The sequence below is a fragment of the Ixodes scapularis genome, unplaced genomic scaffold, assembly GCF_016920785.2.
Source record: "Ixodes scapularis isolate PalLabHiFi unplaced genomic scaffold, ASM1692078v2 PGA_scaffold11__112_contigs__length_91849675, whole genome shotgun sequence".
Taxonomy (NCBI): domain Eukaryota; kingdom Metazoa; phylum Arthropoda; class Arachnida; order Ixodida; family Ixodidae; genus Ixodes; species Ixodes scapularis.
The window spans coordinates 34,159,524-34,180,823 of record NW_024609837.1 but is presented as its reverse complement, the minus strand read 5'-3'; the positions used below and the strand labels follow the sequence as shown (position 1 = coordinate 34,180,823).

The following is a 21,300-nucleotide window of genomic DNA, read 5'->3' as shown; positions in this document are numbered from 1 at the left end:
GTGACGTAAGCAAGCTCAACAGGCTTGCAAAGACGGTGCGACTGGAAGTCGCTCGGGACGCAAGCGGCAATTCATGTTCGTAAACAGCAAAAGGGTCTATACCAAATGACTGACGAAAGAAAAGTAAATGCACTGTACCAAAACGTTTTTATATATGAAAGACTTCGTACGGCTGCCGTTGTCGCAGCAGCTTATGCAACCGCTACCTTTACCGCGAAACGCATACGGGCAACGCTACGTGCTTATCATCCATTACGTGGTTTTGACACTTGTTTTGTGGTTTTCTTATTGAAACGATTGTCAAAACCACATGATGAGAGAAGGGGCGGGCGAACGGTGATAAGGCGCGCGATGGTTTTCTGTCGACTACTATTCTGTCGACGGACACGAAAAAACCCGACCAGAGTCATGTACAGCTTCGCTATAAGAAAATAGCGTGTAATATGCTCTGGCTGGTTAGGGTATGGATCTTCTGCGGTCTGGTAGGTCCTTCTTCAGGACTGAAGGGCCTACCAAGATCGAAACGTTCCCGTACGCCACGATCGCAACAAAAGATCCCCAAGGGCAGTTTTGTTTGACCAGGCTTTATTCTATATAGATTAAATGCGTGAGCATTTATTGCCCTGGTGCGTGCAGCCGTCTTTCGTTTGGACGGTCGTGGTTTGGTTTATTCAAGTTTTGGAAGGCTTACTGTGTATTTCACTGTGCTCCAGAATGGCTGCCGCAAAATAACGTAAAAATAAGATCAGTATTTTTTTTTTCACATCTTGTACTTTGTTTGGGAACCATACATTCCAGAAATACACAAAAGAAAACAACACGGCTAACACAAACCATGACTCTACATTTTAAAGGCAGTGATCTGGCCGGTGGCCACCTCAGCATTTATTGAGGTTCCAACTATCCTATCTCTTCCTCAGAAGTTTGTCAGAGGGAAAACAGAGTTTCGACGTTCGTGGACTCTATCTCTTTGTAAAAAGCATTGATATAAGCAATAATTCTTCGACGCAGTTGCTAAAACATCCACAAAGACGACTCCGAGAAGGCATGTTATCGCTTCTCTGCTCAGCACCGCTCAGGACGAAGCGAGCCACAATAGTTGTTCCACAATAAAGTATATCTTTTACTGTTGCTTCTCTTTAATAATTTATTAGTCTAATAGGGTCGATAAAGTCACTATAGTTACTGACAGAGTGAGAATGGCAGGGCGTGTCTTTCAAACGCTTGGCCTCTAGCACACGCCCTATGCCTTCCGCCGGGCTTTAACTACGTTCGAGCTGCTCGAGACGCCGAAACGTTGTTCGCGCTAAAGACGGGTCAACTGAAGCTCCTCCCTGCCGTTCTCGTGTAAACTTTTGACATGTAGTCAAAGATAGAATATATGTTCAGTAAAAAGTCAACAGAACGTTTGCAGCTCTTCTATTGACACTGGCTACAGAAAGTCAAGTGAACATTTTCAACACGAAGTAGACAGAACATCTGCAGCTTTTCTGATGACACTGTCAACAGGAAAAAAAATCGACGAAGAATTAAGAGTTTACAGCTTTTTCTTTTGATTCAGGTTGTAGAAAATGAACAGAAAACTTTCAACAAGAAGCCAACAGACTTTCTGTTGACCATGTCAACAGGGGTCAAAGAAAAAACAGTCAAGTTTTCGCGAAACCGCCGACACCGGGAGGAATGATTGGCCCATCGAATACAACAGTACGCGGACTGTAGGTGGCGATCGAGGGAAGCTGTGGAGGCTGCATCAGAAAGCGCCGATGCCCCGGAGAGACAGGCTAGTTCTCCGAACGTATCCGGACGATTGCGAGATTGGAACTCACATTCTTCGCCGAGCCATAATTCCTGCGCGAGATGCTAACGCATTTCGCCGAGAATCAACGTAAATACAACAGCGATTCCGACATCTTTTTTTTTTTTTTTTAACAGGACAGGCTTTATTATTATTATTAGAAGTAACTTACTACGTGCTTTTGATTCATGTCTACAATTGTTCCTATTGTGAAAATCTCCAAAACTAGCTCTATTCTAGAAGTTTCGCAAGTTCTTGCCAGATCTGTTGAGAAGAGTGCTTGAAATGCTCCAGAATTAAGCAAGCTCTTTAGAAACTCTCGCTCAAATCAGGAGGGTCTAACAAAATGAGCTTCCGGAAAAAAAAAAAAAAAGAGTTGGGATGAAAATTTTTAAAAATTGGTGGGAGCCATTAGCAGGGGATGTCAAATTTGAGCCCAACGCAAAGAGAACGACACGGTTTGGCCAATTTGAATGACAGGAAAGCTTTAGCTTTGGATGCCAGGGATACTTTACTTAATTCCATCAAAGTGAGGCGGTGATGCATTCCTTGGTTAATTGGTACCATGCGAAGACAAACTGAGTCTATTCTCGGAGATTTTCTTTATCCCGTGGCCGAGTTATTGCTGAATAAACACATCATATTGATAAAGCATGGAACTGATTGTTTTCCCGGCGGTTTTCGCAAAAAAAGGGCTCCCAAAAGGATTAATCTCTTGGAACTAGATAATCAGGTTAGTTCACCTTGTCACATGATAAAGCACAGGAGCCTTAAATCTAAAAAAGTAACTGATCGCAAAAAAATAATAATAATAATACCACTGCAGCTAATAGCTGTTCGGGTCCCGCACAGTCCAGCTGTTTTCCCAACCTAATCATTACAAGAGAGCTGCATCCAGTTCAGTTGCAGTTTCCTTTTCCACGGTAGCTTTCCACCACTCAACAACTATCCCAACTAATCATGGCTACACCGCTGGAGCAACCTGTACCTAGGCACAGCGAGACGGTTCAGATTGGGTCAGTATCGTTTTATGGAGGCACGTTTCATGGACACACGTTTCGTCGACACTGCTGCATTTCGGGGCCCATTTCATCAGTAATTTTTTTTTTTCTTTACCAAGTGCTTAATAAAATCTAGAAGCCGCTAAAGGTTAGTGCGCGATTCGGACGAAGAGACATACAACACAGACAGTCCGTGTTGTATGTGTCTCTTCTTCGTTCGTGTTCTTGGTGCTTTTAAGTCATTTAGATCACAATGAACAAACTAGCCCAATCCAAAGTTTGAATTCACTGAAGCCTGTTTACGTATAAGCACCCCCCCCCCCCCCCTTTCTCTCTTTGTAAACAGGCGAGACGCAACATGTTTCTTTCGAAAACAGCAGGGTTTTGATGAAATGTCGCAAGGTGTCGATGAAACGTAAATCGACAAACTGACCTATGAAGAAATAGCATTCATAACAGCACGACTGTGTACTCAGGGCACCCATTCATTCAATACCTTTGGTAAATGCTGCAATCAGTCCAGTGAAATACCACCAGTGGCAAGGTGCTCCAAAGCACGGCACCCTTGGTCAATCTGTTTTGTGCTTCAGGCTAACAAGCGGCATCACGACGGTCAACAAGTTGGCATAGGAGCGTGTAACGAACAACTTCATTTTGGCGTCGTGTTTAGAAAGACTCCGGGCAGAGCACCGGAATCTCGTTACCATCTTTCCCCGTGCAGGAAATGGTCATAATTAAGATCATATTCTGCTTTTGGATAATATATAGAACAAATGCCCGCCAACGTCAAAACACATGCATATTTTGACGCTGTTCAAGAAAGCATGAAATGACTTCCTTGCCTAAACTAAACACTGGATGCAATATGGCACGAGAAAAAAAAAGTAAACTAAAGCAGCATTTTTTTTTTTGTTGAAATTTAGTATAAGCACGCATTAAAAGAAACTAAAAAGGCTCTTGAAAAAAAAAAAAAAAAAAGTTTGAAGTGATTTCTAGTCGTTTTATCCTGTGATTTTGAATATCACGTTCGTTTTCCCCGAAGATGTAACTAAACGCAAGAAAACACGAAAAACTACCGAGCAGTCGTTCCGTCGTAAAAGTATCTTTCGGCCACCAAGCGTGTACCACTCGCGTGGGCAGCGCGTGCAATTGCAATGCACCGACACCAGTCGCGACGTCCTTTTGACCTTTTTGAAAATAGCAAGAGTGCCCGTGCATCGCTTTGATAGGCACTGAAGATATGCGAGCGCGGAGATTTCGAACTCTAGATATGACGTCACGCTCCGGGAGGGAGGGGCTTCAGTGGTCCTCGAACATTTTCTGCAGCCTCCGTGCACCCAATTGAAAAGTGATCTCGATATTTGTCATCCTGGAGGCCAAATGAAGACGATTTGGGTTTTTATTCTAATAGGCACCACTGGATATCGACACAATAGTCGCTAAATGAGCCACTTGTCAGCAATATGCTCTTTAGCGTGCATTCGCAAGGTACAGCAGGAAGTTGTGGTCGATTAAAGGCGACTGCAGGGCCTTACAATGAAATAGTACCGTTTACAGCACAATCATAATGCCCAAGCAGTGAAAAGTGTTGTAGCAACAAAGAGCTGCTGAGAGGGTTTTTAAGTCTCCATGCCGCCGAGACCGATGTAGAATGCAAGGGCCTTGGAGTTCAATAAAAATGTGTAGCGTCGTTCTAACTATATATGCAGTGCTAGTGTCCGGTCCGAATGGCATTCGGCCGCAGTGTTTTGATGTCACAAATGCAAGGACGTAGAGCCGGCGATCTTTGCATGGGACTCGGGAGTGTACTCATCACTGTCGGGCGTTGGCACTGGATGATGCAGTATTTTGTAGATAAGACAGCGGAAATCAAGTTATTCTTGGCTCATTACCCTGGTGGGCATAATTGCAAACCAATATCATATCTGGTCCCTTTGTGTAGACACAGCTAATTGCTGTTGAGAGCAAACAATGACTCAGATACAAAATGAAACCAATTTTGAACTCTGTACTTTATTAACAAGGTTCAGCGTTTTCGGTATCTTTCTCCAAATTCGGGTTATTCGTTTAGTTTTTCACTTCGAATCGGTGATTTTAGTTGTCTAATTTCAATGCTAGAGACAAACTGGTGTTGATAGAGCTTACATTGCAAAGCATCCCTATAATTATTGCAGTCTTGCAATTTAAAGTTTATAAATTATAATATTGTCAATACTGGTAAAGATAAGAGCAAGGAATGTGGTTTCGATTAAAGGGAACAACCCCAAGGACAGTTTAGTGCGATTGTGTACCGGGTCAAAACAAAACGAAAAAAAAAAAAGTAGAGTAGAAGACTTTTGCGTGAAACTGGCGTTTTTTGTTGGTTTTTTGTTTCCTTCAAAGTCAACTAAAATTTTGTTTTTCGGTTTTCATCAATTTAGAGAAAACTGCCTTGGAGGTTAATTTTCGGTATTTATTGGTATATACCGAAAACACGGAACCTTATTTATTAGCTTGAACACTAAGGATTCAGTTTGATAAGAAAAAACTTAAACTTGTTGCATAAATTTAATTCTCTTTTATAACAAGCGTTTACCGCACGCATCACGAGTTCTACAGTTGGAACGCAGCTCGGCACCTGTGAAAGTCCCAGTTCCCTAAAGCGGCGACTCGCACGCAAACAAGTGCCGTCTGCAGAAGACGCAAAAACCAGGAACTTCGCACAATCTAAAACATGTGGCAACGCACTCTCCTCGAAGTCAACAAAATGCCCGTCGAAACTCGCACGCTCGTTCAACAGCAGAAGTCCTCCAGCCTCGAGAAGGCGTCCCGAAGAGTCTCGTAGACTCGCGTCTTGGACATGCCGATGAGCTTGGCCATTCCGCGCACAGTCTGCGTTGGGTACTGCTCGAGAGCCTCCACGACGCGATGCACGCGCCAGCGCTCCCGGTGGCTCGGGAATGCCTGGCAGCGCTCGTCGTGGCTCAGTTGGCGGAAGGCACGCACCAGGTGGGAACGGTGTTGCTTAGAGAAGCGCCACACTGCAAGGGACCCCGGGAAGGGCGCCATGAACGGACAAGCAGTCTACGGCACGATCGGGAGAATGTTTAAGGAATGAATGAAGGCCAAATCGCACATTTCCATTTGACTGCGACACATAGTTTGCTCTGCTAAAATAGAAAGACATGGAAAAAGCTTCCTCCGGATGCTTAGTGCTGATGCCACCGATTGGGGAGCTCTGGAACGCTCCTGACTTGTGCATGACTATAGTCAGTTACAGGTTAAAAGTTTTTGAGGGAAAGGAAGGCTGGGGAGGAGGAAGCAGACAAGATGCTGGAGAGGATGGTGCTTCCTCCTCTCCACTCCAGCATTCCGTTTGCTTCCTCCTCCCACAGCCCTCCTTTCCCTCAAAAAGTTTTCTTAGGTTTTAGATTTTGAGATCAAGTGTGTAGACTATCTGCGATAAGTGTCCCTTATAACATTGTCGGAACATTTTGAAGCCCAAGGTGATCAAATGAATCATAAAAAAAACTATAAAAATCTATGCTTGAGCTGGAAGCGTTTTAAGACTACCCGACAGGTGGCATTAGTGTGCTCGAGCGCAAATGTATCAGTTTTAACAGCACCGCTGGTGAGACTACTATGACTAGGCTCAAGGAGTTAATGCAAAAACTTGACGGTAACACAATTGCTAGAATTACGGAACTGAAATGGGTAGGCACGCGAGCTCACATTGAAAGCTATCGAGTATAAACAAAACCTGCAGTGCACATGTTTTTTTGTTTTTTAATTTGCTGTTCACCGAGCCATATTTTGCAAATGGTCTCTATATTTAGCACAAAGCTGTTTAAGAACCACCTCTTATAGCCGCAATGAAAAGCTTAATTTCGAGGTTCTATTTCGTTATGAACACAACGGTCACCGACAGGGGAAAACGGCATGGCATATCAGGTGAACGGCTCCTAGCATACATTTTTTGCTTTCTGGCATGCTTTGGCCGAGCATTCATGCTCCAGCTCACGAGACGCACAAGCGTTGTCGAAGATAGGAAACTCGTGCTGAGGGCAAGACAACTGAAACTCCTTTTTGTCACTTTCATCCTGTAGGGCACTACACTGGATCTCAAATAAGAAAGGAGCATGGAATATACATACCTGCCAAGTTCGGAGAAATAAAATCCGGGAGGATTTCAAATTTTGAAAGCAGGGGGGGCGGGGGGTTTCAAGAGAATAATTAACAACAAATTTACATGAAGATAACTTCATTACATTCATATTGCATATACATGCCTTGCATGTGACATCATATGGCACCGTACCAGCCGCCATTGCTCGGTACCACGCTCCTGTGCCCGTACCTTCTGCAGCATAAGTTTCGCACAATCGAATTTGTTCTTCTCGGCAAGCCTGGCGGAGAACAATAGGTTTGATGGTGCCAAATGTATGCCGCAAAAAGTATGGGCGCTGGAACATGTTACGGAGCAATGGCAGCAGATGTGACGTCTACGCAAGCCATGTATATTGCTCTGCTCATGCTAGCGAGATACAGCTGGGCCTCGCTATCATTGCAGCAGTTTGTTGCAACGGCAAAAACTCCTTGCATAAGTGCAGAACCAGGGGGAGGGGGTTCTTTGTATTTTTTCGGAGATTTTTTTGTCAATCGTACGAATTGGCCAAAATTCGGGACTTTCCCGTGTAATACAAGAGACTTGGCAGGTATGAATATCACTCTAGTCAAGGTATTCAGAATGAACCTGTCGGTGAATAAGCACAGTTACCACATAAGTGCAAACAAGCAACTCCAGCCCACGAAATCTGAAATGTTCTCTGCTTTAATAAAAACTTCTAAAACCAGCAACAGCCACATTACAAACAAGAAGTACCCCAGCAAGAGAAAAATGTATACCAGCGATACATAAAAAAGCAAGCTTCAAACACGAGACAAATGGGACATAACTGCGGCAAGAAGCATTGCAAGGAAAAAACAAATCCAACAGAAGGCAGCAGACAGAAGCTAGCTGTCAAAACATAACAAAAACACTTCTGGAAGCTACGGGCAAAAGTATTGCAGTGTAGACTACTTGAGATCATTCTAAACGCAAACACACACAGGATAATTGTTGAATCTTGGTCGAACTTCAGAATGCACATCTTCTTAGAGGATGTTCAAACGTTTGGTGGATTTTGTTTTGGATCAAACTGGTGCCTGTAAACAAGTGGAGGAGAGCCTTTTTCAAAAAGAAGCTTCACACAAAAAATATAACATGGATGCAGAGCAAACACCAAAGACGAAGAAGCGTGCTGATCTCACCGGCATCCTGTAGCCCAGAAACGGCGGAAAGCAGCAACAGCTTCAGAGGTGCATTATTCCCAGTTCTGAAACATAATTACAAACCCTTCTTTACTGCATTTGAACAAATGAGCAACTAAAGTTGCATCTCGGAAAAGTATCAGAAAACGTTTGAGTCATCAACACATTCTATTCAGTGTTGGATCTCATGCATCATCATTTGAGTTTCTATACACAGCGGGCTGCTAATTGAAAGTACTTTCCGCAAATACCCCAGTTTCAATGTCTCAATCACGGGCAATGTCACTATACAATTTACATCAAACAGGTGGCCATTTCAAACAGGTGAAAGAGATGTGACAAAGTGTGGTGCCTCTGCTTTCCCTTTCTTAGGCTACGAGAACCTGACAAGAATCCCAGATGTGTCATCGTTGTGAAATCCCCGAGACCAGGAAACACACGAGAATAACATACAAGGCTCACCAGCTTGCCTGCATTATTTCAAGCTGTTGACCTCTTAAACACTCTTTATGTGGCCTCATAATCAAGCATGACGGCGGCATTTCTGTTTTCCCCCCGTCTCTCCCGCCATCTGAAGCTAGCACATCGAGCATTGCCCGTTAAACAGAAAGTTCTGTCTACCATTTTCGCGTCAACTGAGCCCAGAAAAATTGTGACCACAAGACTGTGCCACGAGACCAAAACATATTGCAGAAAATGGCTAAACACAAGTACAAGCAGAGTTTTGACATGCCACAGTTTTCACTTGAAATCTTTTGATGCATTATGTAATGTATACAGTGCACGCTATGAGTGTTAATTAAAAAAAAAGCTAAGTGCAAAAATTTCCACAAGCATGTAATAAAAAAAACTGCAAGGTACATTCGAACCATTGCAGGCAGTGACTCTCTTGCATTTATTTAGTAAAGAGGAGCACAAATATTGCAAAATTGATCATTTAAATTGCGTTTGAGAGTTTATGCATTCACTTCAGACTATTGCTAACACAAGCATTCTCAATGGGTTTGCTTCGACAAAGGCTGTTGAAACTGAGACTGGCAGATGAAACTCTCCATAAACGGTAATTCATCATGCTCAGCCTTCATAACACCAGGCTTGAAGAAGCAACTGGAAGCATACCAGCAAGGGTGCATCAGCGGGGCCTCACAATCCCCATACTGCACACTGAAAGAAAAAAAAAAAAAGAAAAAAGGTGCCCGATATAAATAAGACAATAGCAAAGAAGAGCAAACAAGACTGAACACTCAGAACAACAATAAATAACACAGTCATCAATTCACGATCAGTGTTGGATTGTCACACGTCATCACTGGAAAATGATGGTTGCACACACAGGCATGAACAAGCAGGCTCACCTCTAGTTGCCGCAAACCTCCAGTGCTGCCACCTGATGCCCACCGGTCTGGCTTTGTGACCGCTGCTGCCCACACCAACTGTAAGCAAGCAGCCGAAGGCTGACTCCAATGGGGGAGGCGCAACAATCTTGTAACGCCACCGAGCATTACCTAATCAGAACTTGCTGAGTATCAACAGGTTAGGTCAGTGTTGGATCTCATTTCTCGTCATAAAAATGCTGAAAATCGGTGCCATCACCCAACTGTCCCAAGCAATCGTTGGCAAACGTCAGTAGAGCATCAAATGACTTCCACCTACTTACCTCAGGAAAGAACATGAAAGGATGACAATGTTGTTGTGCCTCGGCCTTCAAAGTTGATTGGAATGATGCCATCTTTCAAGGGGCTATAATCAAAAGATACATGTCACCATCAGTAAGAGTTGTAAACAAAACTGGCATGGAACTGTCAAACAATTACAAATAGGGCTTTGAATTTGGCAACAAATTTTGCAGGGTTTATTTTTTTCTCAGAAATTCAGTCTATTTGGTATGTCAGTCAAAAAAGATTGGCGTTTATAGAAGCTCATGTAATAAGACAGTACTTGGGCATGGGACTAGTTAACAAAGAAACCAGCATAAAACTGCTAGACAATTATAAATTATCAGAACTCATGTGTATCAACAGATTACAGACCAGCCTCAATATCAATCCTCAATGTGTTAAACAAACATTCAATAAATACCAGCATTGTAACCAGTGATTATCGGCAGATTAGGTATGTAGGGCCTTGTTTCTGGCAAATAAAATCATGGTTGTGACATGGCCACCAGTGCTAAAGGATGCAAGACTTGAATTCTCACAAATCAGGACAATGAGCTATGTTTGAACTGCCACGCAAAGACTTGCCTCTGGCAGAAACTTGCAGTGCAGGAATGTTGCCAATTTTCCTTCGCCCCTCGATCTTAAGAAAGCTTGCATAAGGTTGTCAATTTTTCAGTAGCTGCAAAGAAAGAAAAAAAAAGGCACGGTCAACAAATACCAAAACTTAGCAATAGTCACCTCCTGAAAAAATAACATGATCAGATGCTGTGAGTATCAACAGATTTAAGTCAGTGTTGGATCTCATTTTTCATCATAAAATTTATGCATCCTAAACTAATGCTAGCCCTGAATTGTCATGCCAGAGGAAAATGTGGTTTATAGTACACATATTGGGACTGACTTACCTGACACATGAATGTAGCTGGGAGAATGACTTCATTGGATCAACTTTGTGTCCTTGTCTCCGAGGTTGGTTGGAGTCGATTGGTCATAGCGTTGCCAGCTACATGTAAACAATGTACAGTCAATCAAACCCAATACCAAAGCACCATTACATTGAAAATGAATCAAGGGATCAGAACTAATGAACATCAACAGGGTGGATCTGTGTTGGATCTCATTTTTCATCATGTCATATGTTTGCAACTTTGATGCCCATTAAGAGGGCTCTATGAAATCGTTAAGAGCCGGCGTTGGCAAATTTAAGTTCTGATTAACTTGTTATTTACCCTGCTCGACATCAATTGCTGGTTTCAAGTCGATTCAGGCGATGTCCGGGCATGTTCTCAGTTCCCCGGTGGCTAGAATTCAACAATTCCCGGTCAATATAACTCGAAAGTAATAACATGGGAATACTCAATAGTCTATAATCAGAAGTGCTGAGTATCAACAGGATGATTCTGTGTTGGATCTCATTTCTCGTCACAAGAATGTCTTACGGCACTTTGGTGCTCAATCGAGATTCCGGTAAGGCTGGTAACCAGGTTATCAGCAACAAATGTCGAACCCGACCAAAGTTCCGTTCAAATACTCACCGAACACAACACTGATGGTTTCACTTTGGCTTTCGGCTTCCAAAGTTGGTTAGAAAGATACAGGCAGATTGACATTTCTCCAACGGCTGCATGTAGAAAAATGAATAAAAGAAGCAATTAAACTCGCGTTTTAATAAAAGCATTTTGTTCTCGCCAAATCTTTTTACCATTTTTTCAGCGAAGATGAGTATCAACACATTACTTCAGTGTTGGATCTCGTATTTCATCAGAAGCGAACACGCGATCATCGCTCCCCGTTTAAATGACGCTGCCGATAACCATTCGCCCCAATAATTTCGATAATTTTTCATATTTTAGAGAAAAGCAAAAGACCGACAAATTATCCCCCAAAGAGACTTGTTCCGACATGCTTTATTCAGTTTTACACATGCGGACAAAACAAAACTGAAGACACCGATAAAGACTAGAAAAATATGCCTTATTTACCGTCAATTACGCGGGGCGTCATCGAACGTTTAAGAGCCGATCGCGTTAGATTTAAGATTTAACTCACCTCATCCCAAATCTCGAAGAAACAATTCAGCTACGACTGCCATCTTGAAACGCATGGATCCTCTTGATGATGATATTGACTTTGAGGCAGCCGCGAAAGTTTCGAATGTTTACCATACTGGGTTTCGTTTCATAGAGTTTCGTTTACCAACATTTTAGTGTTCTTTTTTTTTTTTTTTTTTTTTTTTTACTTAGTAAATTTACATATAACATAGTTGGTTTCGGTGAATGTGCAAGTTAACGTGCGTAATTTCTTTTCTACGGGTGTATGAAGCGCTACAAAAAAGTGAAATGTAGCCTGTCAAAACCAAAACCGACCCCCCCCCCCCCCCCCAAAAAAAAAAAAAAAAAAAGTTTAATCATGCATTTAAATATTTTTGCGGGTTCAAATTATAGAGTTATTATAATGTACTCTTGAAAAGGCTCTCTTCTCTGGCTAGGATGCAGGTTTAAACAATGGCGTGTCTACAACCCCCCCCCCCCCCCCCCCCCCCCCCCACACACACACACACACGGGCGGGTGGCGGAGAAAAGCTCACCGGAGAAAAGCTCACCGGAGATAAGCTCACCGGAGATAAGCTCACCGCAAAACCGGCAGATGCGGAGAAAAGCTCACCGGCCTTTGAGCAGATGCAAAAAAAAAGGTCACCAATTTTTTTTTTTTTTTTTTTTTTTAACTTAGCGGACTCTGCATCAATAAAAATCACTTATTAAAAATATGTCCTCTTTTTTGTAATATTCTTGAAGTTCATTGTGCATATTTACTAATTCCTCTCAAATTAATAATCAACCATTTTGTATATTAATGAAGCCGCAACGGGGGATAAAATCAGAACATCGTACACCGTTAAAAAAGACAACAATTTATCGACAGCTGGCAGCGCGCAGTCGGTACCTCTGTCAAATAAAGAGGTTTGTGCCAGTTTGTTCTTTGCGAGCTATTATGAATAGCGGTGTGCGAACCGTTTCAGCTCCAAATATTATGTAATGCCTAATAGATAAGTAGGTGTTTGTTGATGTAATCAGTGTCGGCTACGCTGTTTTACTTTTGTTAATTTGACTAACAAACCTTTAGTTGCGAGAACAGCTTCGTCCTGTCGTGTTCGTTGTCTTCGCTCCGTCGTTGTCGTCTGAGCGGTTTTCATCATGTATAACGTTTACCAACTCGCCCGATTCACTACCTTACAAAAGACTACTTCTTATATAGGTCACGAGTAACAACGGTGCCAGTGTGCAGCTCTGAAGGTCATGAGTGGCTCATTGTAGAAGGGCACTATCACACAAAGGCAACGTGTGGAAAATCAGCACGAACGGCTAGAAAATGAGCATGTCCGTGGAAGAAAGATGCATCGATATCCTACTTACTGTTTTATTCTGTTTTCGAAGGTTAACAAAAACTTCAAAGAGAATTTCAGGCACCGCGTTGTTGCGCATGCACTTTCGGATTTTCGGTTTTACAGTTTTGATTTTTAGGTTTTATGCAGATATTATTAAGTGTTCGAACATTTTCCTGTTCTTCAAGTTCATTAAGTTTCCAGTTAGGCAGTTAGGCTTTTGTTGCCTAGAAAGTAAGCCACAAAAAACACTCGCCTGCAATTATTAATTTGGGATAAGCTTAACAAATATTAAGAGAAAGGATATTTTCTTTTCTACAAAGCTGACGAATTTTAATGATAATAAATTGATATATGTTACGCATGATCCAACAGCCTCCATATAACAAGAAGAAAAAAAATCGGTGAGGTTTTCTCCGCATACGCTCAATGGCCGGTGAGCTTTTCTCCGCATTGGTCGGTTTTCCGGTGAGCTTTTCTCCGGTGAGCTTATCTCCGGTGAGCTTTTCTCCGGTGAGCTTTTCTTCGGGATTCCCCACACACACACACACAAAACCCACCCACCCTGCACGACCCACCCCACCACGACCACTGTGGACCGGTCACGGTGGACCCAGACTCCTGAAATAGTTCCGACACCTCTGACTAGGAGGACATGTGGTTGCCTGAAAATGATCACGAAGAGTTGTCCCGCGAATAATTCACCCCACAGATCATGAAAATTTGTGCTGACGAAATAATTCTCAAACTGGTTGATTTCTGAGTTGCACATGCAGCACGGCAATCTGAACATAGCATGCCGAAGTTCGTTTAAACGCAAATCAATCAATGAAAAAATTTCAATAGCTTTACTAACCATTTCCCCCCCCCCCCCTTTCCCCCCGGGCCAGATCAGTTATCAAGTTTACCAGAAACCCTCACCAGGCGAAAATTCTGGGTGCACTAATGTTACACGCAGTCTTTTTGTGAGACCTTTGATGTTTGTAATTGATTTCTATTACTATCTTACTCCTTACACAAAGTTCAATGTCAGACAAATTTAGTGCCATAACTCCATCAATGTGGGATGTTGAAAGAGCCATGGCACACCCAATACTCCGTTATTCTGCTGAGACTAGAAGCTCTGCCTTCAGCGAGAGCTTTCTGCCCTTGCTAACACAAGTGTGAATGCGCAGGCTTGTGCAACCAAAGCACTGCAGAAGCCGGCAAGCTCACGCTGAAGACGGAGCTTCTAGACTCAGCTTAAGGGTAAACATAGAATAGAACACACTGCGTGACATATTAACAAGGTACAAAAACATTTTTTTTTATTCATAAGTAGCTCTTCGCAACACAAAGCAACTGTGTTGAGCCGGGAAAGATAAACAATTTTAAACTTTATTTGTGTAACATGTAGTATACGAGCGAACACAAGCACTGTTCGTTTGCGTTAGCGTTGCATGTTGCACACTGCGCATTTGCGGAGCCCAAACTGCGGTCTTGGATTAGCAAATGGCATTGACACGCATGCGCAGCATGGTGTACACAACGCTAACACTAGCGCCAATACACAGCGCTTGTATTTGCTCCTGGGATGAGTTTTCCTGTCTATACCTGCATTTATAGTCTGTTGCAGGATAAGAACAGTGGGACAGGCTCCTGCTACAAATCCCACCACTCTCTGCATTTTAGCGGAGCAAATGCGGGAGAGGAGAAAACCACTAATCAAGGAGAGCCAATTGCTTTGTGGGATGAGCTTGCCCTACTATTCTAAACCTGCAACAGACTACAATACCTTTAAATTTAAAGTTTGTGTGTAACATGCTTGTATTATAAAACCGCATGTATATTAAGGCTCTCTTATAATCCGACAATGAGCGCAGCAAATGCGGAGTAGCGCATTTCATTGGCCGGCGAGCAGGAACTCAACATCTGCGACCAATCAGTATCTGTGTGCGCTGTGCTAGACCGCATTTCCTATGCTCGACGTAAGAGCATAACAGAGCCTTCATTCTTCGGCATGCAAGAGGTGGTCGACGATCAGGTCATGCTCGTGCATAGGAATGCTGGGTACAATCTGCTGTGTGAAGCACAGCCCGATGGTGTGGGGCCTTCGATCAGGACACTGTTTCAGGCAGCGACCATAGTAGATGTCATAGTAGCCCTTCCCGTGACCAAGGCGGCCTCCCTCCGGTGTGAAGGCAACTCCGGGAACCACAAGCAAGTCCAAACCACCTGGGAGCACGACAGTAGAAAAGACAGTGCACGCTTACTGCCCCATTTTGTTTCAGTACTATCGATGAATTGCTTCTGTTGCAAGCAGTAGCGTAGCCAGAAATAGTTTTGGGGTGGAAGGGGGGGGGGGGGGGGGGGGAATTGAGATGCGTATGTATATTATGGGGTGAGATGGATTTGGGGGGGTAGAGGGGGGGCTGAACTTCTCGCTATGCCACTGGTTGCAAGTTGCAACTTGCTCTTGCAAGTTGCAAGAGCAAGAGGTTGCAAGCAAAAGAGGGATAGCCAGTTTGTGCATGTATTCAGCTTTGAAAAAATCCTGTCACCCCACCATCGAACAGAGTTTCAGCACTCAAGTAAACAAACTCTCAAGATCCAGCTTTCCATCAGCCATGTTAAGTGAAGTTGCGGGCACTCTGATACAAACCTGTAAAGGATCGACCAAAAGAAAAAAGAGCAAAGACCTTACCAATATCCGACCACTAGTTATACCATACATCCACAAGACGTCGCACAACTTAAAAAATGTTGCCAATAGATACAACGTGCCCATGGTGTTTTCAGCCCCAAACAAACTGGGTAGAATTTGCACGCTGGTGGACAAGAACAATGACAGCAGGGCTTGCTGCATGAAAAACCACAACGTGCACTTTGTGTCTTGCATTCTACAAGTGGTTTACCATCTTCCTCTGTCCTGCGGGAAAACCTATGTCGGACAGACTGGGCGTTGCCTCAACGACCGCTTGAGGGAACATAAACAGTCTCTTCAAACCACCACTGGAAGCCACCTAGCCATCCACTGCAGAACCTGTGGATGTGATCCAGATTTTTGTGCAACAACTGTTCTAGCTTCCCATAAAGAAAAAACAACAAGAGAAATAGTGGAAGCCTTTTGGATAAGAAAGCTCGAATCCAAATGTGTGAGCCAGCCATCATTAACACTACAAGACAGCGAGTATGAGTTTATGGGGGCAGCTGCGCACAAATAGGTGTATGGTCAAGGCTTCGGAGTGCCGGCACTGGACATGCCTAGGACTTTGAGAGATTGATTTTCATTTTATTTTGTTTTGTTTTCCTTGTCAGCTATAATTGTTTTAGGTGTAATTTTATTTAATTCATTAGCTTTTTCATATCTTTCTCTTTTCCGATATATGTTCATGTGTGTAGTTTTCTTCCTTCTCCTTTTCATAGTAAATCGTCAGTTGCGAGTCAGCGCTTGCCTGTTCTGTCTTCCTTTTCTGTCCCTCTCCTTGTGCGCTGTTTAATTATGTATTGCAAGTGAGGTCTGGTGCTAGGGGCCTAGTCAGGTGACTTGTACTGTCATCTTTTTTCTCTGTATCAAGGGAATCATGTATTCTTGTCGGAAGTTTAAAATAAATCGAATGGAATATACATGCTACGCCTTTTTTCTACACCCTTGTTCTTCTTTCTACCTCGCCGATCATCTATCCAGCTGAATGCCAAGCCTTTGTTAAATAGAGTGAGCCTGGTCATAGATATTTCTTGTATATGATGAAAGAGTCATGTTTTATTATGATTGTTAACCGAAGAAACCACAAGAATGATCCCTTATCTCAAGAACTCTATATGAGGCCTTGGAAGCTGGAATATTTTTTCTATGTGGAATGAGCTCGACTGATGCATAAAAGAGGCCCAACTCAGATAGGCCCTATGTATATGCACATTTATTTGCAATGAAGCATAACTATTTTGAGCCTTAGAAAAAAAAATACTTCAAAGAAGAGAGTTGAGACGAGAAGCACCAAATGCATAACAGCACCCCAGCAATATTTTGTACCACATTTTCTTGCATATTATAAAGATGTTATTACAATACTGTTTATTACCTTAACATCACCACCAAATATCCTGTTCACCAAACTATGAAAACCATCATTGTGCTGGCAGAGAGAATGTAGGTTCGCCCACTTGGGCTTGATCTGACCGCCTCCCCACAAAATGATAGAGGTTGATGTCAGCGTAAACTTACACAGAGCTCAGACCTCAATCAGAAATTACACAAAAACTAGTCAGCTCATTTATGATACATTATACACAGTACTAACCAGTTATGAGGGCTTCTTCCTTGGGATCAAAGTGTTCATGTTGCTTGATGTTCCACCTTGTCAATGGTAAGCTTGAAAGCTCTTCCATGGAAGACAATTTTACCATGTCCATCTGCTGTGTCTTCATACTGGAAAGACACATCAATAGGTCAGTACCCACAATAAATTGCGAAATTCACTACTCACTCATAATTGGGTATGAAGCACTCTTTACCGTCCTTAAGAATCTGTCGAATCATGGGCTCGGTGGAAACCTCTGCGTCTGTGCTTATGTAGATGGAAATGCGGCTGCTTGACTTGTAGCAATTGTGGGACAAAAACTAGAAAGTAAGAAGACCATCAGGCATGGAAAAATGGACCTGTTAGTAAAAGTTACAATGCACTAAAAATTTAGTATAATACGACCTTATATTAATGGGATGAGTGGAAGCAGCCAAGCTCAAGTTCCAAAGAGCCAGTATTCTGTCTTATTCAAAACTTTTCTCAAAAGCTAATACAATAAATAAAAAAACTAAATAAAAAACACAGCGCTTGCCTTGTGTCTTTTTGTCCTTGTCCCAGTCGTGCTGTTTTTCAACATGAACTTTTACCAACTTGCCCAGCTATCTATCCTTAACAAAAAACCTGTTTTTTTTTCTCAATTTTTTCAACTTTTTATTGCAAAATTAAACTATGCATCGCCGTACACTCATTCTCCACCCTAGTAGTTTCTTTCTCTCCACCCCGGGAGAGAGAAAAATGAAAGACGTTTACAATCCCCTGTAACGCCGAATTAGATCGCAGCTCTTGAGGAGGAGGAGGGAAGGGTACTGAGGAGACGCAGAAAATGCACATCTTTGATGAGAACATCGCGTGTAAATTTGGCAGGAATTTAGCGGGGCAATTTTTTCTCCTAACTTTAGCGGGAGATTTCTTCCACTAGATTTAGCGGGGAAATTTTTTCCGCTAAATTAAGCGGGGAATCTTTTTCTGCTAAATTTAGCGGGCAAATTTTTTCCGCTAGACTTAGTAGGAAAAGTTTTTCCGCTAGATTTAGCAGGGCAATATTTTCCGCTAGATTTAGCGGGGAATTTTTTCCGCTAGTTACGTCACACGTCATCATGATAACGTCATCGTCATTGTCACAGATGACGTCATCAGTGACGTCACACGTCCCATAATGCACTGCGCAATATGCCGACGGCGATGGTAACGCCGTTCATGCCGGAAACGTTGCGTCTAAGAGCTGCTTTCTAAAAAAGCCCTCTCTTTCTTACCCCGTGTGTCCTCTGCTCCGCCATGTGGGCTGTACATAACATCCAGCTGGCATTCCAAACTCGGTTTAAAATCGCATAATTTTAAAAATTTCAAGCGCAGATGCGCAGATTTCGATATGCAAGTTATTGTGTAATACTATGCTCGATAAAAAGACTAACCACGTCAAAATGTGCTGTTACCTGCGTGTAAAATAAAAAAAAAAGAAGTATGAAAACTGTGTCAGAGTGGCCGGTCTGTCCTCTCCGGTGAAAAATAAATCCAGTTGCTGTAGCTTTTTTACTATATTAAGTTCGTACTGGCATAGGCCCTTAGCGACAATGACTGAAAGTCTGCAATAATAAATAAAAACATGCTCTCCTGACCCAATAGATACATTGGTTGAGGGTAGTACTGCCACCTGACTCCACTGCAATTGAAGTAATGAAACAAAGATATGCTAGCTGATCATTTTCTGAAATAAAACAACAGAGCACTTTTGGCTGATTTAAGAGCAGTCATAAATACTCTAGGAATGTGAACACAAAGGCAGCGCGAGCAAGGGTTCGATGTTCGGTACAGCCCACCGGTACAGCCCGCCGGTACAGCCCAAAAATGGAGAACGGTAACCTCCCGGTTTGTCGTCTGCTAGCGGAATCGGGCGCGTGCCCTCTCTCTCGTTTTATCTCGCCAACCTGCTGAACTTCCCGGGTGTGTGGAGAGGGCGCTGCGGTCGAACAAAATTGCGCCACCCAGAGAGCGCTAAATGGAATGGTCTAAACGCAGCGGATGCTACGAGCCATCGGAGCCAATCCAAGGCCGTGTGAGTGTCACGTGACCTTGGAGAGGGGCACAGCGACGCGCGGAAAGCGTATCACGGGCTACGTCCACAGAGCGTACTGATTGGCTAGGATAGCTCGTAGTGTCTGCTGCGAACAAAACGGGCCCTTATCCCATATAAATTTTCAGAAAATAATTTATAACTTCTGCATAAGATAACGTTCCTTGCTGAAACTTTTGCATCTTGTTCGGACCGCTAGTGCTACATTTGGGCGGAGAATGAGCGTTAGGCGATGCGTAATTTATTTTTATAATATATATATATATTTTTTTTTTGGTGGACATTCACATTTTTGTTTCTTTTTCCCCCATGAAACGATTTATGCTGCGATTTTCGCGACTGGGACGCCTGGTATCTGGAACCCAAAGCCTCTGCTAGGCAAGCTTCACGCCTTCCACGGTTCATGACGTTCTGAATCTAGATTGGTGAGATCGCCACCTTCATTCGGTTAGTTGTCATCGTAGATGGTTTCTGAATTTGGCTTTCCTAATCTACTAAAGTGACGATCTCACACAGCTCGTGAACAGTGAAACAGCTCGTCTTTCTCACCTTGGCTAATACTATCGCAGACTGTCGAAGTTTATCCTCGGCCGACATGCTCTGAAGTTTCTTCTTCATCTCGATTCGAATCGCATTTTTAGCTGCTCTCATTGAGCTCGCATCCGTAGAAGTCATTTCAGAGAGAGAACGTCGCAAGAGCTCGGAAATCCCCGTCCGTAGAGAGCGGAAGGGCACCTTGGATGTTATCAAAATCATCACAGTAGCCTCGGAAGACCACACAGAGCCGCCATTGCGCGTCCTTATTCTAACTTGGTCGCTAAGCGCTAAGCAACGAGAGAAGGTAGCTCGACTCTGCTGATGTATGGTGGCTAAATTTAGAATTGTGACTTTATGAGTCATAGTTATGAGTCGAAACTTCCACAAAAAACACAAAAACTGAGTTTCAATGCAAAACAAGTAAAAAACAACTTGGTTATTGAGAACAAACTGGTTAAAAAAGCAAATAAAAGTTTAAAAATATTTACGCCTTTGGTATATTTAGTTTCGGTTTCGGAAGAATGCGCTGATCCGAAAACGTTCGGTCGAAACCGCGAGAAATCAAAAATGCAAATTTTGTAAAGGTACAGTCGCGTCCTAGATGAACCTATGAGCCCAAAATAAGTGCGCCTAGAAGAATAAATTAGGTATTATTGCATAATTTGCACAATTATTTTTTTATTATAGTCTTCGGAACCAAAACTTTCCGGTCAGAGAAAAAGAGAAGGAGAGCAGGAATGATGCAAAACAGTGAAAATTCATTGGTAGGCCTGTCTCTGTGCTCAGACAGAAAATAAAGGAAGATTGCGAAAAGTTTAGCAACAAATCTTCGCGACTGAGGTGGTGGTGTCACCATAACTTGTAGCAAACTACTTTTTTTTTTTTTTTTTTTACCTATGGTTGTTGTTTTTGTAGTCCTGTGCACTTGAACTGAAGTACCCGCGCTACGCGCGTTTTACACGTCGTCGACGACGTGCAAAACGCGCCACAAGACCCCTAATAGATCTGCTAGCATTCTTTGTTCACGGCAAACGCTCTCGTACGTTTCAACTCCTCGAAGTGGAGCAATCAGGCGCAATCCTTTGGAGCATTGCCTGGAAATTCGAATAAACAAAAACAAATTAAAAATAACCAGACTCCTCACACAAGAAAAATACAGCTTGAAACAACAAATACAACGACGGCATCCGCACCAGGCCGCTCTTTTTTTCCCAAGAACTTAAGTCGTTCTCAGGCAATGAGGGAAAAAACAAAGAAAAACTATACAAAAAACAGACGAGAAGA

At 42.9% G+C, this 21,300-nt stretch overlaps 1 protein-coding gene and 2 long non-coding RNA genes across 3 annotated transcripts; all 3 read right to left on the bottom strand.

Moving 5' to 3' along the window:
- Positions 1–5,510: 5,510 nt before the first annotated feature.
- On the bottom strand, positions 5,511–9,827 carry LOC120846056. The gene is made up of 6 exons (XR_005716948.3): positions 9,743–9,827; positions 9,441–9,518; positions 9,205–9,249; positions 8,086–8,150; positions 7,885–7,980; positions 5,511–5,816 (listed from the first exon to the last, which is right to left on the bottom strand). It is a non-coding gene; the product is annotated as an uncharacterized LOC120846056 (long non-coding RNA).
- A 501-nt stretch (positions 9,828–10,328) lies between these two features.
- Positions 10,329–11,877, bottom strand: LOC115314097. Its single transcript, XR_005716949.3, has 5 exons — positions 11,793–11,877; positions 11,279–11,364; positions 10,973–11,044; positions 10,649–10,746; positions 10,329–10,422 (listed from the first exon to the last, which is right to left on the bottom strand). It is a non-coding gene; the product is annotated as an uncharacterized LOC115314097 (long non-coding RNA).
- A 2,524-nt stretch (positions 11,878–14,401) lies between these two features.
- LOC8037560 (5-formyltetrahydrofolate cyclo-ligase) lies at positions 14,402–20,299 on the bottom strand. Its single transcript, XM_002412359.4, has 4 exons — positions 20,029–20,299; positions 17,592–17,725; positions 17,406–17,533; positions 14,402–15,339 (listed from the first exon to the last, which is right to left on the bottom strand). Exons 1-4 carry the CDS (start codon positions 20,233–20,235, stop codon positions 15,113–15,115), a joined length of 696 nt encoding a protein of 231 aa, XP_002412404.3. The 5' UTR covers positions 20,236–20,299; the 3' UTR covers positions 14,402–15,112.
- Positions 20,300–21,300: the final 1,001 nt, after the last annotated feature.